The sequence below is a fragment of the Setaria italica genome, chromosome I (genome assembly GCF_000263155.2).
Source record: "Setaria italica strain Yugu1 chromosome I, Setaria_italica_v2.0, whole genome shotgun sequence".
Taxonomy (NCBI): domain Eukaryota; kingdom Viridiplantae; phylum Streptophyta; class Magnoliopsida; order Poales; family Poaceae; genus Setaria; species Setaria italica.
Genome location: NC_028450.1, coordinates 12,765,027 through 12,788,477, shown reverse-complemented (window position 1 = coordinate 12,788,477; position 23,451 = coordinate 12,765,027). Strand labels below are relative to the sequence as shown.

The 23,451-nt window shown below is 45.4% G+C and overlaps 1 protein-coding gene across 1 annotated transcript; it reads left to right on the top strand.

The window, feature by feature from the left end:
• Positions 1 to 11,798: 11,798 nt before the first annotated feature.
• Positions 11,799 to 23,451, top strand: LOC101757598. Its single transcript, XM_004952230.3, has 2 exons — positions 11,799 to 11,919; positions 21,656 to 23,451. Exons 1-2 carry the CDS (start codon positions 11,799 to 11,801, stop codon positions 23,038 to 23,040), a joined length of 1,506 nt encoding a protein of 501 aa, XP_004952287.2. The 3' UTR covers positions 23,041 to 23,451.

Below are 23,451 nucleotides of genomic sequence, written 5' to 3'. Positions count from 1 at the left end.
AGGAGGCATTCACATTCTCAGTGCTTACAACATTCACATTCTCACCAAGTGATAGCAAATAAAACTCATCTTGTCTACTTGTTATTAAACTTAATCTTACATTATCCATCACCAAAGTTACAAGCAAATCCATCACTGTCTAAGCGTGAGATACTTATTAAATTTCTACGCAAAGAGGGTACATAGAAAACATCTCATAGATGAAGTACAAAACCATCAATTAATTATAATGTGAGTTCTCCGATGGCTTCGCCTTTAGCTTCGACGCCATTTGCTACCTTAATAGTTCTTTCTCCTCTTTGCAGGGTCCTTCTCGTATGGAATCCCTGTAATGAATTTGCAACATTAATAGGTGCACCTGAATCAATCCACCAAGTAGATTTTGCATAACTTAAATACAAGGACTCATCAATCTTCTTGTACACACATGGCAATAAGCTTTTCAATGCCCCACTTGTCTGGTTGTGAGTTGTAATTAACAACAAAAACCTCAAACTTCTTGGGTAGGGAGGCAAAGATCAAATGGACTAGAAACTCATCACTGAGCCCCATATCCATAGGCTTGAGCTTGGATGCCATGTTACTCATCCTCAATATATGCTCTCTTACCCCTCCACCAGTGTATTTCTCAGTGACAAGCCTCTTAATAAGAGTGCTTGCATAAGCTTTTGAAGAGCCAGTAAACTGACTCTCCACCTTCCTTAACTACTCCCTGGTAGTGGTACACTTTGGGATTGCTCCCCTTATTGCCTCCACAATGGAGCTCTTGATCACCATCAAACACTTGTGGTTTGACTGATCCCACTACGCACTATCAAGATCGTATGTCATTCTAATTGGTGCATGATCACGCACTTGAGTGTTGAAATCTTCTTCGCTCTCATTCTCACCCGTCACAGGGTCCTCAAGAGCAATGGGACACGCATCCATTAGTGCGAGATCAATTTCTGACAGCGCAAGCGCTATCTCAATCTTCTCTCGCCGTGAGCTGTAATTCCCTCCATTGATGGGCTCTATGGATGAGATATAACTTAAAGGATTGCCTGAAAACAAAAATTCAGAAAAAATTTGAGTTAATTCAACGTTGGTCAAATTAAAACATGAAACTTCTCAATATTAATTCTATATCACTGTTGGGCAGAAATAGAATCAATAATGATAAAATAAAACTTATTAACATAATAATCTCATCAACGATGTTGGTCAGTAGATAAAATTATTATACTCAAAAAATTACTTATTTTCTAATTAATTTTTTCTGTTGGTTCCAATTCAATTAGAAAAATAGACTAAAAACTTAACTTAATGCATAAACTGGAAAAATAATGCCAAAAATTCAACTTATCTTAAACTTAACACAGTGGAAGCTTACTGAGCCTTAAACTTAATTTGTGAATTTTACCCACAGGAAAAACTCCTCAGAACTAATTTTATTTGAGCCTTAATTCAATTCCCAGAAAATCAAAAATTCACTGGAGAAATAAAAGAAAAACCGGGCTCAATGTCTATTGTTTTGCCAGCCCAGCCGAGAATACGCCCGGCCAAGCCTTCTCCCTCCGCCTGGGCTGATTTCTGCCCACTCGTGGCCTAGGCCAAGCTAACGGCCTGCTAGGCCCAGCGCGCGCGGTAGCGAAAGCCGCGGCCCAGTCTTCACCCGTGCCCACCTGGGCCTAAAGCTCACTGTTCTGCCGGCCCGCGCGAGGAAGCGTCCCGGTCTGGCAGCGCTAACGCACGTGAAGGCCTCCCCATGCCGCAACCTGGGCTTGGGCTGGCAATTTGCCCTCCCACCTGGGCCGAAAGCTGCCCTGGCGTATTTTCGCCATTCATCGTGATCGAACGGCTGCGCGCCATTTTCAGGCAATCAACCCCCCCCCCCCCCCGCGGCCGCCCCTGCGCAAACCCTAGTGCATTCGCTCTGCCCCCCAGCCGCAGGTGTGAGAGAGCGAGCGAGCCGAGCGAGAGCGGTGGAGTGCGGGCGGGCGGAGCGCCGAGTGAGAGTGAGCGCCGACGCCGAGTGGAGCAGGCAAGGCGGTGGCGCATTGGTTCGGAGCCCAGCGACACCCCTCCGCATGCCTCTTCTCGAAGTAGATCCGGTCCCCTCATCGGCGTGCGCGCTCGAGTCGCGGTGCCGCCGCCGGTCCCCTCGCCGGCGTGCGCGCTCACCCTAGGGTGAGCACGCCGCCGTTGAGCGGTCTAGCGATGGTGCCCTGGGCACCCGCACGTGCTGTGGTGGGGTGTCTGTCGAGCCGGTGGCTCGGTCTTTCTGCTCGCGCGTCGTCAACGGAAGGCCAGCGGTAGCGACGGTGGCGGAAAGAACCAGGTAGGTCCCTCTCCGTTCCATCCCTGTGCTTAGGGTTAGGGTTTGTTCTTTGATTCGATTTCTCCCCTTCTGCTTTAGGGTTAAGGTTAGCTACTGGCAGCCGTCGGTTGAAGGTCCGGCGGCCGTTGTCTTAAGAGTTTTGAACTTCTTAGGGTTAGGGTTCTTCCTCTGATTTAAATCATCTCCTTCTAATTGCTGAGGTGAAAACTTCCCCGACTAGATCTACACACTAGTGTTTTATTAGAAGGCGAAAACTTCCCCGACTAGATCTACACGCTAGTGTTAGGCTCCTGATACCATTCATAGAATTACTTATCTAGCGGGTGATTAACTTAACTTAGACTAAAATCAACAAGATGTCTCATGGCTAACTGAGAGAGTGAGAGAGAGACAGAGAGAGTAGGGTCACCGACCATTGGGCTTGGCGGATGAGCTCGCCATGGCAGTGAGGGGAGAGACGGCAGCGGCGAGGGCGGTGGAGCTTCCCGCTGCTTCAGCGCTAGTTAGATCGGTCTAGGGTTTGTCAAGTTGGTTTGGTGGGCACAGTCAACCTCGGCGTGCGTGCCTCCAGCCCCCACCTTTCTCTTTATAGCGCTGCGCAATGGGGGCTCGCCATCCATGTTCAGTTGGGCGCCCCCGATCAAGGCGTGATCGAGGAGTCTGACTCAGTCGTTGGACCAAGTCGGATGAGATAAAAACTAATAACAAATACATTTATATTGTAATTTGGCATACTACGTGTATGCAACATGAACAATAACACTTGCGGGTACAACTAAAACTAAGAAAATTAATTCAAATTTGAAGAAGAGGGTCTCCTCAGTGCGTTGTTGTGCTCTCATGCCTACTGCTCCACAGCTCCAGCATTCAGATATTTGTCCTTGTCATAGTCGTGCTGGTGATGAGATATCATATCATGTCAGAGTTGTGAATGCAGACCATGGATCAAGATGGGTCAGGGGACAAATAAGCCTTGCCTCTATATACTGGGCAACCGATGCAAGGATTGAAGATGTCATACAAAATTTTGATATGCATGTCTATTTCTGGGGACCGAAGCATAGTGACAGGGATTCAGGTAATATGATGATCTGTATTTTCCTCTTGAAACAAAAAGTTGTGACCTGAAATTTCATTAAAAAAATTTTTGCACCTGAGTGAGTGCCGAACGTAAATTCATTAGAACTAGAGCATGATGTTGCTCATGCCACGGTGGAGAGAACTGTGCTGTCCAGGAGTAATTGATTGTTCTAGTTCTTACATATTTTTCCAAGCATGTACATGAGATTTGTTCTGGTTCCAAACTCATAGTGGCAACTAAACATGAGGGTGGCACACAGACACGACCAGAGTCCAAGTGTCAACTTTCAAGTCGAGCATGATATACTAGCTAGGCGGCTATGAGAGGTCACCTTGGTTAAATAGAAGTTTGTGGACACCGCAGGAAGTTATCTCAGATTGACAGGTGCGCTTGTAGAGTGAAAAAAAAACACCTTGAATTTGATATTGTTACGAATAATATTGACAGGAGACGGGATAACAGCAGGGTTGAATGGAGATTCTGTTGTCATGTATTTGGAATGGGAGGCATTTGGCGTTGAAGCTCTACATTTTTGAGCCAACCTACATACCTGTTTTCAAAATGGATGAAACTGACATGCATTGGAGAGGAAATGTCTTTATTTCGATGCCATTTGATGGGGCAATAAACTGCATTGTTTCACTAGCTAGATATCTGTAAGTGTCGGTCGAGGGAGGGCCCTTTATTCTATGATTCTCCGGATCGTTGAAAAGTTTCATAATGCAAAATGACAATATAATAATTTTTAATGTTGCCGAGCCTTACAAAATTGTTCGATATGTACAATGCTACTCTACATCCTCAATGGCTTGGCTAACAGAAATAGGTGGCTTCTAGCTGTAAAATAATCACGCTCTACATCCTGATCACAGCTACATCTTAATTAAACGTGTCCTTGCTCTTGATTGCAGAGCTCACAAAGAAATTCACAGAACTGGTGGTGCTCACACGAGCAGTGACAGATAAGCCCACACCCATTGGAGCGGCCGAGCGGGGATGTGTGCGGGGTGTGCACGATGGATCCGGTGGTCTAGCCTCATTACTCCCAGGCGTTATATACTTACATACTACACTACTGCGGACTAGCCCCTTCAATCAGTTGGTCAGAGGTGAAGTGCGTCTCCTCGTAGTGTTATTTTATTTGTACCATCTTACACAATGTTCCAGTTCCTAGGAAGGGGGTGTTTAAATAGGAAGGGGGTGTTTGGATACACCCTCCTAAACTTTAGTACCTGTCACATCGGATGTTTGAATACTAATTAAAAGTATTAAATATAGTCTAATTACAAAACTAATTGCACAGATGGAGTCTAATTCGCGAGACGAATCTATTAAGCCTAATTAGTCCATGATTTGACAATGTGGTGCTACAGTAACCATTTACTAATGATGGATTAATTAGGTTTAATAGATTCGTCTCGTGAATTAGTGTAAGGGTTCTGCAGGATGCAAGCAAATTGCTGGTAACAGCTCCAACTTCGTTTAGGCATGTTGGCGTCTGATAGGAAATGGAGGTCTTGGGGAATTAATTTTTCCGCTGCTGTGCAGAATGTGGTGGGTTTACATTATGATAAGTAAAAAATATCAGACATTGGTGATAAATGGGAATATCAGATATATCAAAATTCTATTGATGATACAGAATTGTTTCGAACAAAATTTAGATAAAAATATATCATTTTATGTAGAAATAAACATAGATTCTCTCCGAAACATATGTGACATAAAAAAACTACACATGACAGTGGTGGTTCTGGCTTGGGATATGGAGAGTTGGATCGATAGAGCTGATTCAAATGAATGGTTTCGCTAGGGTTAGGAGATGGCCACATCCCCTATCCGCTCGCCATGGTGCTAAATTCAAAACTTCGATGCTTATGGGCAATAACCCAATTCTATCCGTCCCCACAGATAAAGCAGAAATATCGGAGTTATTGGAAATCTATCGGTGATAATGTGAACCCTTCACGCGTGGACCAAATTTTAAAGAAATTTCATGTGAAGGGTTAGCCAAAGCTGCAGTCAAGACCGCAGGGACTCTTCTCCCCCATCCCACCTCCCCTTGGCTGGATTTCTGGTGGCTTGCTTTCTCAATACACTCTCAAGAACGCCTAGCTGACTGTAATACAAAATCAAATGCAATGAAATTTTCTTTGCTATTTGATATCGGGAAAACTGACCGCTGTGGAAAAACAATCAACTGATTTTTCCGTTGCAAACATATGCACTGCATTATTCTGAACTTCCACTTGGATAAGGAACAAAAAGGCTGTAACCCAAAAGAAAATCAGCTGATTACAATCAAAATAGGGAATAACTATTTTCATGGAAATTTGCATGATCCTAAAATTTGCCATTATCAGTAACAAAGGTGGACCCGTGTGTCATTGATACACCAATGGCAAATAAGGCATATCGTAAATTTTTCATTGAAAAATATGGAAAGATCCCTGGCCAGCGTAGACGAACACCCCGCCCCCGCATATCACGGCCTCATGGACGACGAACAAATAGATGAAGAATGTGACGTGACCGGTACTGTAATGCACACGGCCGCTGTTCCGCCGGCATATGAGCGGCGTGCACTAGCAGACCACCTTGCAGAAGCACTTTCTCGAGGCGCCATGCATCTGGCACTGGCCGCCGGGGAACTTCTCGCTCTTGCACACGCTTGCGCAGTTCTCGCTGCTGAAGCACAAGCCCTTGAACGTGTGGCTCTGCGACAGGCAGTGCCTCTCTTCCGAGACGACCCTCGCCGTCACCGCCTCTGAATTACACATGCAACCATGGCGAGCATCACATTTTTCATCTCATTGAAACTTAATAACAATGGTTAATTAGGTATATTCGATGTGAAACACATTGACATCAAGGACTGATGGTCACCTGTGGCGACGAGGAGGAGGACGACGAAGAGGACGGGTGCGGCCATGCGGAGAGACAGCGACGACATCTTGTTTACTCAAAAGGACAAAACTGAACCACAGCGACTGCAAGCTTGATGAAAGATGGACTTGGTGGGAACCGGGTGGGGCTACTATAAAAAGTGCTAAGATTAGCCAATGTTTAATTTTGGAATGGATAAATATAACAGCGGATTGTGGACAGTCACAGAATGCATGGCTGCTGGTGCTGTGCTCAGGGAGCGCCATTGAATTTTATTGGTTCCTCCGGACATGACTGCTGGATTTCGAGCTGTGGCCACTGAATTATTGGACGGAGGAGCTCTGGTTCCTGGCCTGCTTCCTTCACCTGTTTCTACTAAAAAACGATATACGAAGTGCTTCGCGCAGGCTTAGTTCAAGTTTGGTATGCAAAGGTGGCAAAGCTAAATTAACCACACAAGCGAAGCTGAAGGGTTGGTAGTAGACTTATCTCCGAAGCAACCTCGAGTTGCTTAGAGCGTGATTGGTTGCGGTTTAAGGAGTGGTCGAGGACGGTCAGAAGATTCAGGCTCAGGTCGGAGTATAGAAGCATAGAGATAGGTTTGATTGGTTTGCACATAGTCTGAGCTAAGATGGACAGAGTTGTTGATTGGTTGGTTGTGCAATGGTCTGCTTTGTGTGGCTATAAGTGGAGCCCATGATCTTGTATCAGTTCAGCTTGGCTCGCAAAGGAAGACCAAGTCTTGCGTAGCATGCGGTCTAGGATGGAGGATGAAATCTGAACGAGACCATGCGGGTGTAGAAACCAATCAAAGCTAACATACACGGTGTGGAGCAGGATGGTGCATGCATTGGATCACGGTATTCGGTCTACCTATCACCCCCTTAGTTTTTGTCGATTAATGAATGAAGTACTTGGTGCGTACTGGGCGTCGTTGTCACAGCCTTGGAACACCGGAGTTGGAAACCAATCCGAGATAAGCGAAAATGGATAACCCGCCCAAGAAAATCCGAAGTTGGATCAAACCCAGTAAAGACAGAAGTTGGACCAAGTCCAGTAATGATAGAAGTTGATTAAGTTCATTTAGTCTTCGAATAAATTAACTTGTGAACTCTTTAGTGGACCTCAAAAGGGGTGATGATTTCCAGCAATGAATGAAGACAGTTGGAACTTGCGAAGTTCCAGAAAGATTTCTAACAAAAGTCCTTCAGCACCGTATATTCTGATAGTACCATTGGAGGAACCATCGGATGAATTTTGACATGTAATGAAGAACTTAGGCGCGGGGAGGCCAACGGCTAGTAGCACTGGATGTTCCGATGCTACCCAATTTGAGACCACCGGATGTTCCGATGGTACATTTTAACTAGTCATTGGAGCAACGGCTCTTTGATACCTTGGACTATTTATACCCCCTCCACTCGCCCATTTGAAGTTGTTGGAGTGTCTAGGAATGCATTGAAGACCAAGACTCATCAAGAATACATCCAAGCCACCAAAAGTACGTAAGTGATTAATAAAAGGCTTAGCACAAGCTTAGAAGAGTGATAAGTGCTAGGATAGGCCTAGAGAAGAGAAAGTGCAAGGTGTTGCTACCTTGTGATCAATTCAAGGAGTGAATCGCAGCTATAAAAGGTGTGCCGACGCCTTGGAGCTTTGGTGGCTCGCTGGCAAGTCTTCGACCCTCTGGCTTGGTGTGGAGCGGCGTCAACGACCGTGTGCGGGGGATAAGGAGACCCTTTCCTTGGTGAGAAACTCAGTAGTGAAGATGGCGTCAAAGTGACCGGAAGAGACGGAGTGGTGAGCCTTGCCTTAGTGGCAAGTTTCTCATCCGGCTTGGCACGAGTCTTTGTGGCGAGTCCAAGACTTTGACTGGGAGAGACTTGGTGATCGGGAGCATATCCTCGGTGGAGCTCCAACATAGACTAGGGGTGGCATTTGCCTACCGATACCACAGGATAAATCGTTGTGCTCGAGTTTGCATCCTTCCTAACCCACTCTTTTACGTTTTCGCATTTCATACTTGTAGCTTGAGTGCTTTACTTACTAGAGTAGAATCTTGATAGGATTAACTCTAGGTTGCAAAACTTATTTTGGGTGGGAAGTTTCACTAGATCAACTATAGATTACACATCCAGATAGCATGATCTAATTTATGTTTTGAAGTAAATAGTGGAAGCCATAGGCTAAGAATTTTAAGTTTGTCTAATTCACCCCCTCCCCTTCTTAGGCTACGGGTACCAATTCCTTATAAGTGGTATCAGAGCCGGGACTCACATCTTTCACAAAGAATCACCAATTCCATTGGCAAATTGTGAAACCGGCTCATTAGAAATGGTTAGGCTCCACCGCCTTGTGAGTCAGATGATTGGGAAGGGATAGATAACATAGGTTTGGCTCCACGTTCGATGGCACGGGTTACCAATGTTGGAAAATTCTTATGGAAATATTTTTCCAAACAAAGGGTCTTAATGTTATTTCTAAAAGCATTATTTTACCCTCACTTAGTGAAAATGTTTTCAATTGTGTGTTTACTTGTGAAAATATTTCCAATCGTGTGTTTACTTAAAAATTGATTATTATTTTATTGCTGATTCAGGATGCCGTCAGATGCATTAGCCCCTTCCAGTACCCCACAAGCCAACCCCCGGACATTCATATATGACAGGCCGAGAAGCAACGTGGGGTGCTGTAAGCAATGCCGGCATGATGCAAGCAGGAGGAGGTGACGCAAAGCTCAAGGCTCCCGTGGTAAGCTTCTTTACAGCAGCTCAGCAAGTGCTGCCTGCTTTGTTGTCACTTTTATGCTATGCTGCTATCAGCTGCTGACATCTGTGCCCACACTGCCGTAATAAAACGTGTTGAAAGAAAGAGTTCGCCGTCAGCTCCTGACATCTGTGGCCACACTGCTGAAATAAAAAGCATCGAAAGAAAGAGTTCGCAGGGCGCTGGTAATGTTTCGTAGGGCACTTGTGCGTACTGTTTTTTTTCGAGTTTCATTACAAGCACACAGAATTCAAGGTTTGCAGTTTACATTCATAGTACTATGTTTAATCTATTGCATGCTACTCTATCACGTAACTAGTTTTGTGCTCCCCCTCTTTGTCTTGTGTATTATTTGAGGCTGCATCATGTAGTATGCTCAGTTAGATTTTTGTTGAACAATTAGATATGGATGTCAGAATGTATGCATATATAAGTTATTGATGCATGTATATGAATGGTCATGTAGTGCTGCCTCATTTTCTTTCACTAGTTAAGAGATCTCATGGTGTTATTTTTTTGTTATTTCTATCATCTAGGATGTGAATCTGACATCATCTAGAGTTGGTCCATGCACACTTTGTACTTGCTCTTAGTTAATGAGCCTGTTCGCTTCAGCTTATAAGTTGGCTAAAAAGCTGAAACGGCTGATTTGTTGTGAGAGAAAAATACTGTTTGGTGGCTGATAAGCCGGCTGAATAAGCTGAAGCGAACAGGTCGAACAGCTATTGCGACTAAGCTGATTTTTCTCACCGCAAAGGCTAAGTTATGCATTGCTTTCCCCATTCACTAACTTATTCGATATTAAGAAATTTAATTCTTACCTCCTTTACTGTTTTTGCAGTAATTCGAACCAGATCTGTTTGCACAAATATAGCAGAAATATATTTGACTTGACGCTGGCCTGTCAGCTCTCTGAAATTACATCAGTCCCAAATTGTGGTGTCTAGCTTCTATCATTAAAATAGTGACTAAAAGTAGTTGTTCTGCAGCATGGAATTTCTTCGTGTTATTAATTGTTACTATGTTTAATTGTGGACAGGTATTTAATTTCTTGTGGGCTCATCGCATGGTTGGCATGCTGTCTGTGTAACACAGGTGAGCGAAAGCAAGTTGCAACTCAGATTTTGAAGTCAGATTGTTCATTTCTGGAAGTGCTAATAGTTCGGAACATGGGAATTGTGAAGACTGATGTGAACAATTAGTCTTACTTTTGTCTGTGAGGCTAATACAAACAATGTGTTGTGTATCTTTTGTTCATTCTGTGTAATGGGCTGTGCCAATAAAAATGGTTTGGCCCAAAACAAGCCTTGTATGTATTATGAAATTGGATTGGAATTCTATTGATTGTTAAATGGGCTTGGACCACATATTTGGATTGAAACTATAAAATGGGCTCGCTAAATCAAATATTGGGTTTTTAAATGGAATGTACCAAATACAATTGGGTCTAAAATGGGTTGTGTCAAACATACAATTGAACCTAAAATGAGTTGTATCAAACCTTTTTTGACCAAAAAGAGCCCAACAAAAGTTGGGTAAAAAATAGTCTTAATTGGGCTGGCCTTCAATTTATGATGAATCAATTCGTCACAAATGTATCGCCACATAGGATGCTACATCAGATTTTGTCCAACGTGACGCCACAATATGAGTCAATTTATGATGATTTCTGAGACGAATTTCTAAACTCATAATCTTAGTGACGCACCGAAATAAGGAACGTCACTAGTCGCGGTTTATGATGCTCAACTAATGACGAAGGATTTTCGTTACTCCCGTGTCATAAATACGGTTTATGACACAAAAAACGTGTTTATTACACTTTATGATATTTTTTTGTTTATCATAGACTGGAAGAGTTCTTGCAGTGCACACATCATCATCAATAAATGAAGGTTGAGAAGATCAAGTGGAAGAAGAAGGTGGACAAGGGGAGGAAGCCCAAGCAGGAAGTACTTACCATTGTCCGTGAATGAATAAGCGGTGGGGAATCAAGTTCTTATAGCTCAAGTGATGAATCAAGCAAGAACTTCACCACTCGCTTCAACAAGCAAGGCCCCTCATAATCATCATCACACTTTTTCCTAATGTCCCGAGGTATGGGAAGCGATGTAAGTGATGATTAATCTGACTCCCCTCCATTGATGATCTTCTTGAAGTAATTCATGAGCAACAACGAATCCTTAAGAAACAATCTAAAGAACTAAAACAACTCAAGGCTCTCAATGATCTTAATGCTACCCTTGTTCCAAAGTATGATAATTTGTTGTGCAAATTCAACTTGCTGAACAAGGAGCATGAAGAGCTCAAATTTAAAATTGAGAGCATTGAAAATGAAACTAAGGATTCCTTGGAACAAAATGAATCATCTATTTTTTGTGAAATTCCTATATCTAAGTATATGCTTCAATATCTTGCAATGATTTAATTGATGAATCTAGCTCACCCCCTTGCAATGAGAAATACTTTGAGGATGTTGTTGTAGAAAGATGTGATTATCTCATTGCTAAGGAGAATAATAAGCTCAAGCAAGAAGTGCAATGGCTCATGGAGAAATTGGCAAGTTTGAAGGGCAAGAGCAAGGAGGAAAATGTACAAACTTCTCATGACAAGAAGAGCAATGTCCAACCTTCTCAAGATAATTGTGATCACATGGTGAAGAAGTTTGAGAAGGGAGTAACCGTGACTTGCTTCAAATTTCATCAAGAAGGCCACAAGTCCTATCAATGCCATTAAGTCAAGAAGATGAGCAAAGATGAGAAGAAGAAGATGAACCTCACCATCAAGAGATTCCTCATCTACACCAAGCCCAACCGCAAGAATAAGAGCAAGAGCAACACCTATGTTATCAAAAAGAAGACCAATGGTAAGGTGGTTGTCCACAAGGTTGGGAGGAAGGAATGGGGTTGGAACCGACCTATTTGGGTGCCCAAGGAAGTCATCACCAACATGAAAGGACCTCAAATGGTTTGGGTTCCAAAGGATACTTGAAGGCCAATGTTGACTACGGGGGATTTTGAGGCTTGGCTCACAAGAAGAGAAGTCTCGTACCAAGAAGCCATGCTCACAAGATTGGACATATGTTGCCCAAGTTCCCCATACAAAGGTAATGGTAGCTGGAACTCAACTCAAGCATCATGAAGCACCATTGTAATGTCTAGGATTGTATCTTGTTCTCATGTTATATATGTTGCAATACCTAGTTGTGTTTCATATGGTAGGTTGCTTGTGTATCTCACTCTAACCCATGAGTAACCTACATGGTTTGATAGGTGTGTAGAAAAGTTACACTTTTTTCTTTCATGATACATGCTTTTTCATATGGTATCTTTTGTATCATGAGCACAAGCTATAGGGTTAACTTCCCTTTTGTTGTCAAAACCAATGTGCATACACTTGGTTGGTGATTCAAACACTAAATGCACACATTTAGGGGGAGCTCATCCTATGGTTTGTGATTTTGGAGACTAACTTGTTTACATGCTTATCTTATGTAGTCTCTGGACAACGTTTTCAACCCGATGCATCACACTATAAAAATGTTATTCACTCTCAGTGTGAACTAAAAAATCTATAAGAGTGATTATAACAAATTTGAGTGCTTTCATGCTTATTGAGTCATATCCTTGCGAGCTTACATCTCATATATAAGTTCAAAGGCAATGACCTCATACATTCCATATCCTTGTGGTACCTTATGTGCTTTTTTTGTTAGTCTTGTACAAGTGGTGCCATCAAGGTAATTTTATGCCCCGGAAGTACGCTATGCTTAAGTTCTACAATTGGTATCGTTGTCAAATCCTTTGATCTTTTAAGCTACCTCCATGCATGATATGTTCTAAGCTTCCTTGGTTCTCTCATCTAGTTGTGCACTTGATTTTCACATTATCATGTCATGCACACATCTAGGGGGAGCTTAGCTTGTATCATGCTAGTTTCATGAATTATTGATCCATTTTAGTAAAGCTTAAATTGGTATCTTCATTGATGCTATCTCATGTGGATCATGGTTCATGGAGCTATTTTCTTAGGCTACTAATGTTTCCCTTTGAGCTATGTTGTTTGCAAGTTCTTTTAGGTTTGCAAGTCTTTGGAGCTATCTTTTAGGTGATTTGATCCAAAGAGGGAGAAGTGTGGAATCAAAGAAAGTCCTAGAAGTGAAACATGCATAAGGGGGAGAAGTTCAAGAAAGAAGGAGAAATATGTCAAGGGGGAGAGAAGTGAAACAAGATGAGGATGAACAAGGAGATCAAGTACAAGTTGGATGATGGTAAGCATCCAAGCAATTGTAAGTGGTTCAACTAGTCAATTTTTGCAAATTTATGATTACTTTGATTGTGTTGTCATCAATCACCAAAAAGGGAGAGATTGTAGCGAACATGGCCCCATTAGGCCATAGTTTGTGATTTTGGTGATTGAGTGACAACATAGTCATTGGGACTAATGGATTGTCTTGCATGTACCTTGTAGGTTTTATAGGTCCCAAGAATGCAAATCAAACAATAGCTTAGATACTTGAATACCATGATTTGGATCTTGCCATTGTTTGGTTTGCATTCTCGGGATCTATAAAACCTACAAGGTACATGCAAGACAATCCATTAGTTCTAATGACTATGTTGTCACTCAATCACCAAAATCACAAACTATGGTCGAATAGGGCCATGTTCACTACACTTCTAGCAATGAATGAAGATAAATCGTGGATTGTTATACTCCCGTGATATAACCAAACGAATTGTTCATTTTATTTTAATAAATGAAGACCATGAGATAATGCTCTTTTCACAATAGAACGGGTGTCAAATTGCTCACTTCCTCAATGGCAATTTTATCTGCAAAGCTAGGTACCGCACTAAGGCAGAATAAGGTGGTTTGGTTAAATAAAGTGTAAAGGGTAAACACAAAGATGCATGAAGTGGCTGGTTTGGTAATAGAGTTAGAGTTACCTCCCAAACACGAGGTCTCTCTAGTTCAAGCCCCGCGCACCTGTTAGCTCTTTGCCAATTTAACGATTATCCAAGTAATACGTACCTGGGCTAATGATTACTCCGGACAATATCACTCTCAAAGGACACATGCTCGTTCTGGCCGAAGTTAACCGCTAGGCTAGCTGATGCTGTGGTGCGTGAATGAGCGCTAGTGTCACCGGCCTTCTAGGCCTTGGAGTTGTCCTGGCTTGAAGTTAAAAATCTGGTTTATCGCCTTGCGCTGGGCTTTGTCACTACGGCCCAATAGCGAAGTTGCAAATCATCCCAGAACGAAGCTGGACCAACCATGGCTGAAGTCATAAATTAGGTCGTGGTTTCTGTTGCAGCCAGGGCCGGTCCCGAGATTTGGAAGGCTCGGGGCGAAAGTAAAACTCGAGACCCTTTAATATAAGTATTTTGCTCAATTGTTTCCTTTTTTCGTAGTCTAGCTCTCAATTCATTCCAACTATTCAAGTTACTAATATGCTCGACACTATTTTCATGTTCTCTAAGCTTCTCACTGATATGCCTCCAATTTCTAAACCCATCACCTGCTAAGAAATTAGGACTCTTGCTAGTGCTAGACTTGAATATCTTACAGAAGAAATTAAAAACTTTGTCAACATGCTTCAAATAAACTAACCATTTTCTATCATGTACCTCTCCATTGCTTAATTTTCTAGAATAATGAGCATAAGAAAAATATCTTGAGGCAGCATCTAGAGGAAATTTGATATTTTCTTCTCTTATAGGCCCTTTCTCGACTAATATGTCTCTTGCTTTATTATCAAGATTATCCCAATTTCTTGGATCATAAATATCTGAAGTGTAAATTGGTTGCTCATCAACACTAGCAGACTGTGCATGTGCACCTAATGCATTTATTGTATTCTCAGAGTCACTTAAATTGTTATCATCGATGTTGATGTTAAATTTTCTTCCTGATTCCCATTAGTTGGTTCATCCACAACAACTATTGCCAACTCATATTGGTTCGTTGAAGCGTCTGTATTACTCTCAAGGTCCTGACTGCTCTTGCAAAATTTATCCATAGCTTCTCTCTGTGATTCTATCAACTCATCCACACATCTTTTTCTTTTCCTTTTCTCATTACCTGATTCATATTTTCTAGACGACATGATATCCCACAATGCTGAAATTATTATAAATACACAATAGTTATAAATCAATTGAGATTAAATAACTTATGATAGTGAATTAATAATTAATGGTATGGAGAATTGGGATATTGGGAATCGAATCACCTTATCACAGAAGCGAATTGGCGCCAACCGCAAGCAACAAGCTGAAAACTGGTGTGTGACGACTGACCCCAAATCTTCGAGTTAATCTTAATCTGAGTCCCTGATCCCCCTCTCATCTTCCCGAGCTGAAGCGCTCAACTTCCAGCCCCGGTTCCGACCCCTGGGATCCGACCCCTCTCCGTTTTTCCCCCAGCTCCGACCCTGCCGACCCCAAACCCATACCGCCGGATCCTTTTAAGTCTCCCCACCGTATCTCTCTCGATCTGAGCAGTGGACCAACCGAGACTGACCGGTGGACCCAAGAAATCGTTTCCCCAGATCTTCCGCGACAGACGCACTCGAGTAGCATGCCCACTTCAGAGTTCCCCCGCCGCGTGGCCCAACTCTTCCGACCCCCGCCGCTCCGCCCCGTCGTCGGCCGCGACCGGATGGATATCCGCGCCCCCTTCCCCAATTGCAGCGGAAGTCCTCTACAACCCTTTCTGCAGCACCTCGCCGCCCACGCCCATCATCACCCCGCCGGACCCCTGGCTGCGGAGCCCGATGCCTCCCGCCTTTTTCGCTACCCCTCCACAGTCGCGCCGCCCGGACTGCGCTACGTGACGATTCCTCCTCCGCCAACCCAGACCACGGCCGCGGCAGCTCCTTTTCCCGCCTTGTCGGAACAGCGCCCCGACAGTCTGTTGCTTCGCGCTCGCCCGCGTAGCCACAACCGCCTGTCTTCTCACCTGAGCAACCTTGCTTCTAGTGCCGTTCCCGCAGTCACTTCCATCAGATCCACCGCATGACGACGCAAGCCTCCGCCAAATCTCAACCACCGGCAAACCCGTGCCTGCGCCGCCCTGTCATCGGTGCCCAATGACCGCCGGTGTCATCCTCGAAGCCCTGTTCCACCGCCCTCGTTGCTCAATCGCCACCCCGGCAGCGCACTCCATCATTCTTCTCGGTCTTCGCGCCACCCCAACTCTCTCTCTCGTCCGCACGACTATAAAGAGGAATGCCGGAGCCCCGCCGGAGTTCCCCTTCGCCATCGCTGCCCTCCCGCTTTTACTCCCTGTTCGTGCTCACCGCGCCACCGCCTAAGTTCCTGAGGGACTCTCCTCTCCGCTCCACACCGTTTTCCCCAATCCGCCCAGCCTCTTGCTCCTCCGCACTGCGCGAGAGCTTGCTTGTTGTCCACAAGAAGCGCCGCCGCCGTCGGAGCACCGCCGAGCATCGCCTGCCCAAGTCTGCTCTTTTCCGACCCCAAGCTTCACCTGTGAGACGAAGGTAAGCTGCCGACCCTTTTTTCTGTCTCGTTCGACCCCTCCTATCCGCCCGACCCCTGTTCCGTCTCGCCCGACCCTGTCTGTTTCACCGACCCTTTCTCCGCCTCGCCCGAGGGCTCGTCTGTATCCTTTTCCTTGAACCGAGGGTATATGTGTAAAACTCGGGGACTTCTCTGCGTTAAGTCTGAGGACCCCAGCACATCTATTCCTCTAGTTTAAGGGTCTGATCATAAGCTCCTTCCCATCCAACCCTCATATCTTGATCTCCACCAACTCAAACGAACCTCCCCACCTTTCCCGTAACTTGCCGCAAGTTTCTGGGCTCAAACTTGCAAGTGTTACTGTTGAAATAACCGTCTAAATGCTAACCCATGCACTGCATTCGTGTAGAGCTGCATCTCGCCAACGGCTTCTACGAGTTGTACCCGGTGCCAGAAGACGAAGCTGCAGCAAAACTCCCACCTCCAGAAGCCGAAGCCGTCCAAGCAGAAGAGCAGCTTCCCTCCTCCTTGCTTGAAGGCAAGCCCCGGATGCATGAACCCCCCTATGTTTTACCAAACTTGCGCATTCCTTCTTTATCTTGTTTGTGCATTTACATATAGGAATTGTTTGGAACCATAGATGCATGACTTAGTTTCCCTGTTTCGAACACTAGCTATTGGACCGAGTAGTTGCCATGCTTAAATAGGAAGCGGTAAAAGCCAAGTGATTTCCTGTCACTCGCGAGTTGTAGGAGTTGGCTGTTTCCTTTCTGTTACAACTATAAGGACGATGGACGGGGCAGGGTTATTGGTAACTCTTTGGTGGTTGGCTGATCGCCCCGTCTGTCTATGAAACTTGCTAAGGCCCGACAGTGGTGGTGTCCGTGATCAAGTGTTTGAAAATACTAACCTCATACTCATTATGGGATGAGGAAGCCGAGTACTGGATTGAACCTGGACGTGAGCGGTCGCCCCATTGTCCTTGGAACGGAGTTCCCCTATGGCCGCACGTGGTGGCAAGTGTGGTCACAGAACGGCAGAGGCCGGGTCTGTGGAACATTGCACCAAAGGAAATAGGCCCGACATGGGTTAGGGAATTTATGGGAAAGGCCGACACAGGAAGCGACCCTCGGTGGTGCGCGGATGTCGTGAGGTTAGGTTCGCCATGCATGGTTAAAGAACTCGAATTGATTCGTCTGCCTCTCACAGTTTGAGACTGCTTGATCGCTATGTCACCCTAAGTAATAAAGGAATCTGATGATGACATGGTCTTGATGGTGGTATATATACCTTTTGGTTGGTTCTATGTTTGCTTAGAGTAAGTTGCTAACCTAGACCGGCTAATGAACTTAGAATCTGAGCTAAAACTTTGAAAATAGGGATTTACATAGTGCTTTTGGCAAACAAACCCCTCAGCCAAAGAGCCTTGCATGTCTAGAGTGGTGGAGTAGCTCTACTCCCTGGCGGTTAAGTCTTGTTGAGCTTAGTAGCTCAGCCTTGTTGTGGCTCTTCTTTTTCAGGTGAAGTTGCTGCTCTTGAGCCCTCCTCTGTTGGCACTTGGCTGTCCCAACTCCCTCCGGGTTGGACGGTTGAGTGGGATCCCTCCTCGGACGGCGAGGAGAGAGATCACTGATGTCTTGGCCGGCCTCACCAGTGACGTCCGACCCTGACGGAGTAGCTTCCGTTCGTTTTTACCTTCTGTTGTTTTCTTTGAACCTTGTAAACCTCTGATGTTTATTTAGTGTCGAACTAAATGGTCAATTGTTTAACTCAGTGGACTTGTTGTATTCTCTGGAACCGCTCACCTTCGTGTGAGTTTGCTAACTCGGTCCTGTCAAGTGGTTAAATCGGATGAAATCCGACGGCACTTCGTGTTAACTTGGCTAAGGCATGAGTGTCGCATATTAGGCGACTTAATCATGCTTAATCAAGCTAATCCGAAGTGGATCCACCACATGGTGGCGCGCACAGGTTCTCCGCGCTCGTTGAGCACTTGTTCAGGAACACCACCTCGTGGTCACTCAACGTGTGCAACTGCATGCATGCGCGCACGCCGCAGATTGGTCAAGACCAGGAAACGATGACAGAGCGTGTACCACGGCTCGATAACAATCGCCGGGGTTGCGCGCGAGCACGTACACAGCGATCGAGTAGCGTACCTGGATGCCAGCGTAGTCGAACAGCTTGAGGTCGTCGATGCGCACGATGCGACGGTGGCCCTAGCCCTTGGGTGGCAGTCGAGTATGAAGTACCGAGCTCGAGCGAAGGAAAGGATCAAAGGAATTGGATCTAATTGCGATTAGACGAATCAACACTCAATTGGGCAATAAGCACACCTGGGGTGGGGCCCGTGGGTTTTGGAGGCCCAGGGTGGCCGCACACCCTGCCCCCTCCAGGCCGGCCACGCTAGGTTGATTGGGACAGTGGTTGCAGTCAATAGCACTTTTCAGTTCTTTTCTTTAACATGGTGCACAGGTGGCTGGTGGAACTAATGTCTGTGTCTGCAGAAGTTGTCAGAATAATAGTGGTGCTAGAAAACTGTCAGCTGTGTATATAAGCGTGCATGTCACTTTTGAATTCCAAGCGCTCTAATGTAGATTATCATGTATATAACCTTCGGTGTGCTGCACCTTTTCACATGTTAATGTGGGGGCAGGGAACTATATAATCACATTGAACTATCTGGCATCTACCTATTTTTTATGTTATCAAGTTATTTTTTTGTCCAGGCGGGATTTTTTTGTTTTTCGGAACCCACCTGCTTTTATTTGTGCAACTGGTCTACCACACGAGTTGCAACCAGTCTACAATGCGATATCGCAACCAGCCTACCACACGAGTTGCAACTGGTCTACCATCGGAGTTGCATTTTGTGTACGACGAAAGTTGCAATTTGCTGACCAGTTGAGTTGCAACTGGTTTGTTTTCTAAAACTAGCAAACAGAAGTTGCAACTGGTGTATAAACAAAGCTGCAACCAGCCGATCAGTGGAGTTGCTACTAGACTACCGAACCGGAATTCAACTTGTATACGACCAAAAAAGTTGCAACTGAGTTTGCAAAGTCATGGTCCATGGCATTCCGTCCTGCCCCCCCCCCCCCCACACACACAACAATATATATATTTTTATGCCATTTGTGTGTCGCAACCAGTCTACCATACGATATCGCAACCAGCCTATCACACAAGTTGCAACTTGTCTACCCACCGGAATTGCAACCAGGGGTGCTACCATCATAGTTACATCTTGTGTACGACAGAAGTTGCAATCCTAGGATTGCAACTAGTCTACCCAACTGGAATGCAACTGGTATACGACCGAAAAAAGTTGCAACTGGTCCACCAACTGAGTTTGAATCATCGTGGTCACCAGCATTTGTGATCCCTGATGACGACATCGGCATGCTGGACATACACGAGTCATGGTCTTCTACAAGTTACAAATCATCACCAACTCGATCGTCACGTTCAGTTCGGATTCAGCCGACACCGCTACACGGTTTCAGCCATATCTCCCTCATACGACATCGAAACAAGACGTTCTTTGATGCGTTGGAATGGAGACAATGACGCTATTCTTTTGGTTCTGATCCTAGCTCCAAAAGGTTCATGGATCATTCTGTGTGACCACGACAAGATGCTGCATCACCAGTTTTGGACCAACTTGGCCTTGTTTCATGTCGAGCCTTATGCCCAAGTTGTGGGTGCCCCCTCCTTACTCACCCCCAACCCTAGTTAAGCCCTTTTGATATAAACTTAGTAGCCGCCGCCTTAGAAACTCGGGTTTTGTTTAGTTCTAGTTTTCCTTTGAGAAACTGAGATTGATTCATTGTAACTGTGGCGACAAGTCCTTTTACAGTGATGCAGGACCCCTGTTCTTGTTCTCCTTGACTGTGTCGATTAGTCCTTTCGAATTGAGAGCTTGAACCCTTCTTTTCTTTATTCATATTTGCAATTTTAGATTACGTGTTTATACTTTCTTGCTTGTGTCCTTCGATTCGCTTGCAGGGAAAGCCTTCTCGGCTAGGTCAATCAAGTTATGCTTAGTTGATAACTAACAGAGTAGCAGTGTAGCGGTTGCAGGGATTCGAATCGTATCTGATTAGAAGCCTAAATCATTAACGTCGAGTCTCCACTAATTGAATTTATCACTACCTTTCGGAAGATCAGGTCAGTGCTACATGAAGTGGTATCAGGATTTCAGGTTACCCTTGAGGTATACTATTGTGTTTCCCCTTTAGATTCAGTTCGTGTCATCACCTATAGTCCACAAAAAGCCCAAAAATATTTACACTTTCCGCTGTCCTATCACCTTTTTATCCTTTGCAATTTTTGTTTCAGATTCGCTTTTTTGAGTTTGTGTCCGTAGTCAAGTCTTGTTGCTGGTTTAGTGTGTTCGTGGTTGCAGTTTCAACCGCCCGTCGCTATTTGCTTGTTTCCGCTGCTATTCCATCCACCTTTACCCAAACAACAAGTCGAGCCCCCACATTACTTGACTTGCCCCGCTAGCCGCCTTGTGTGAACTCTCACCGTGCAAACCCTAGATAGGTTGCACGATGCATTGTGTCACCTTTGCATTGCAGCCCTTCTTAATTTATCCGGCGCATACCTATTGCTGCATACAAGGGAAGTTTGTGCCCGTATATTGCTTGCTGAGAAGCTTTGCTCAGCTGTGATTGGCATTGGAAGGATAGGGAAGCTTTGCCCTAGCCGCCGCTACCCTACAAGCCGCGTTGTGCCTCTCCGAAAACCCTGATTCGGGCGACCTTCCTTAAAACAGGCATAACTTTTTGCTTAGCACTCCGATTGAGGTGATTTTTTTTTCAAATTTTTAGAACGAAAAGTTACACATACAATTAAACCCTTTGGTGTTTTTGTGATTCTTAGGGCCTATTTGGGAGCACTTCACTTCACCAAAAATCACTCCACTCCACCAACTCCAAAAAAATCGCATCCAAACGCGTTCGGCTCCAGCAAATCCGGCTCCAGAAAAAACGTGGAGCAGGGGGTAGATCCACATTTTTGGTGGAGTACCTCAAGGGGTGCTCCAAAAACCTTGAATACAGACCTCGTCGTGGAGTTCGTAGTTATTTACCCACCATGCCATCCGTTACACAGTACCCCTTCGATTCCGGTCAAAAGAAATTAGAAGCCCATCCGCTACTCATCTCACTACTCATCTCCTGCGCCCGAGCCATACCTCCGCCGACCGCCGCCGGCGAGATGGACGCGGACGGAGGCGCCGGACTGGGCGGCGCGGCGAGGGAGACGCCTGTCGGCCTGGGCGCCGCGCCGAGGGACCCCCCCGCCGGCATGGGCGCTGCGGAGATGGAAGGGGCAGCCCCCGCCGGCCTAGCCGCCTCTTTTCCCGCGCGGTGGCCTCCTCCCCCGCCTTCCGCCGCCACTTTCGCGACATCCACCGGGCGCCCCTCCTCGGCCTCTTCTTCGAGACCCCCAGCGTCGGCCAAGCCCTTGCCGTCCCTGCCTTCCCCTCCTTCATCCCTGCCCGCCGTTCCGACTGGGATCTGGCCGCCGCCGTACGCGGCGGCGACTTCTTCCTCACCTCACTCCAGGAGCGCCCCGGCGGTCCCCACGGCTGGGACATCCTCGACTGCCGTGGCGGATACATCCTCCTCAGGAACGACGAAGAGGAGATAATGGCGGTATTGAATCCCTTGGCACGGCGAAGAGAGCGGTTCTTTGATCTTGCCCATGAGGACACCCTCCAAGGTCACCGCGGCTACCCCGTTGTGTGTTATAATGCCTGCTTGCTCTGCTCCGACGAAGACCCCTTGTCGTTTCGAGTGGTGCTTCTTGCACATGATGAGTCCAGGGTACGGGCTACATTCTTCTCCTCCGACACCAATGAGTGGTCGATTCTGCCGTGGGTCAATGTCCCCGCGAGTTCAAGCCGTAAGAAATTTTGGCTTCTGGATAGCAGCATGCAATCAAAGGGGTTCTTGTACTGGGTTTACAAGAATCGCAAGTATATGATCACACTTAATACAGTCACAATGGAGTTTTCTGTCGATGAGCTTCCTCAGCTCCTGAAGAATGAGCATTGCAGCTTTGTGGTTGGTGAAACAAGTAGTGGTGCACGCTGTATTGTCTATGCTATTGATTTCTGTGTTGGTTTGTTATTGCGCAGAACAGAGAATGGCATCATTGAGAGGTGGGACCTGCAATGGGCTGCCCGTTTAGATACCCAGCTTGATCAGGTCCTCGGCGAACTAATCAGTGTCTATGATGAGCTGCAAGTTGTAGCAGTCAGGGATGGCTTTGCATACTTGGCAACATCAGAGAAATCAGATGATACCCAGACTCCTAGTTGGTTCTTGTCCTTCTGCTTGCAAACAATGGAATTGGAAAAGCTGTTTCAGAGGACGTATGACGCTGGTGTTTACCCCTATGTTATGACATGGCCTCCTTCTTTAGTTGGTAACTATGGGAGTTTCGCTCTTGAAGATGCTACACAGAATGCAATAACTGGCCATCAGATGTGAATGTGATACAAGGAATAAGAAATGGAGAAGCCAGCGAAACCAAGCACTGGTTGTTGTTTGCAAGGAAACTAACATACCCAAATGCAGATGCATCATGCTGACAAATCAAACCGTAATCCATGATGCCGAAGATTCAGTCACCACTCGCTAGTCAGTTATCCTATGCTTTGCTGTTTTGCACTGGTTATTGTTTTACCATTAGTGAGCTCTTTTTCAGTGCTGATCTGATGATTCTGGACTTTATTTTATTCTGTATGCCCATCATAGCTAGCTGTTGGGTTACACTATTATTAGGAGTCTCTTTTGTTGTCTGTCTGTAAGATCCTTTATCCAAAGAGAACAGTGGCTATGTATCTTTGTTGCAACATTAAATCTTAAGATTACTGCTACCTGTTACTTAGGCTTCTCCAA

Coding starts and splice junctions, on each gene's coding strand:
- LOC101757598 (XM_004952230.3), top strand. CDS start 11,799: ATGAGCAAAGATGAGAAGAAGAAGATGAACCTCACCATCAAGAGATTC. Junction 11,920..21,655: donor TATCAAAAAGAAGACCAATG/GTAAGGTGGTTG, acceptor TCCGTTACACAG/TACCCCTTCGATTCCGGTCA.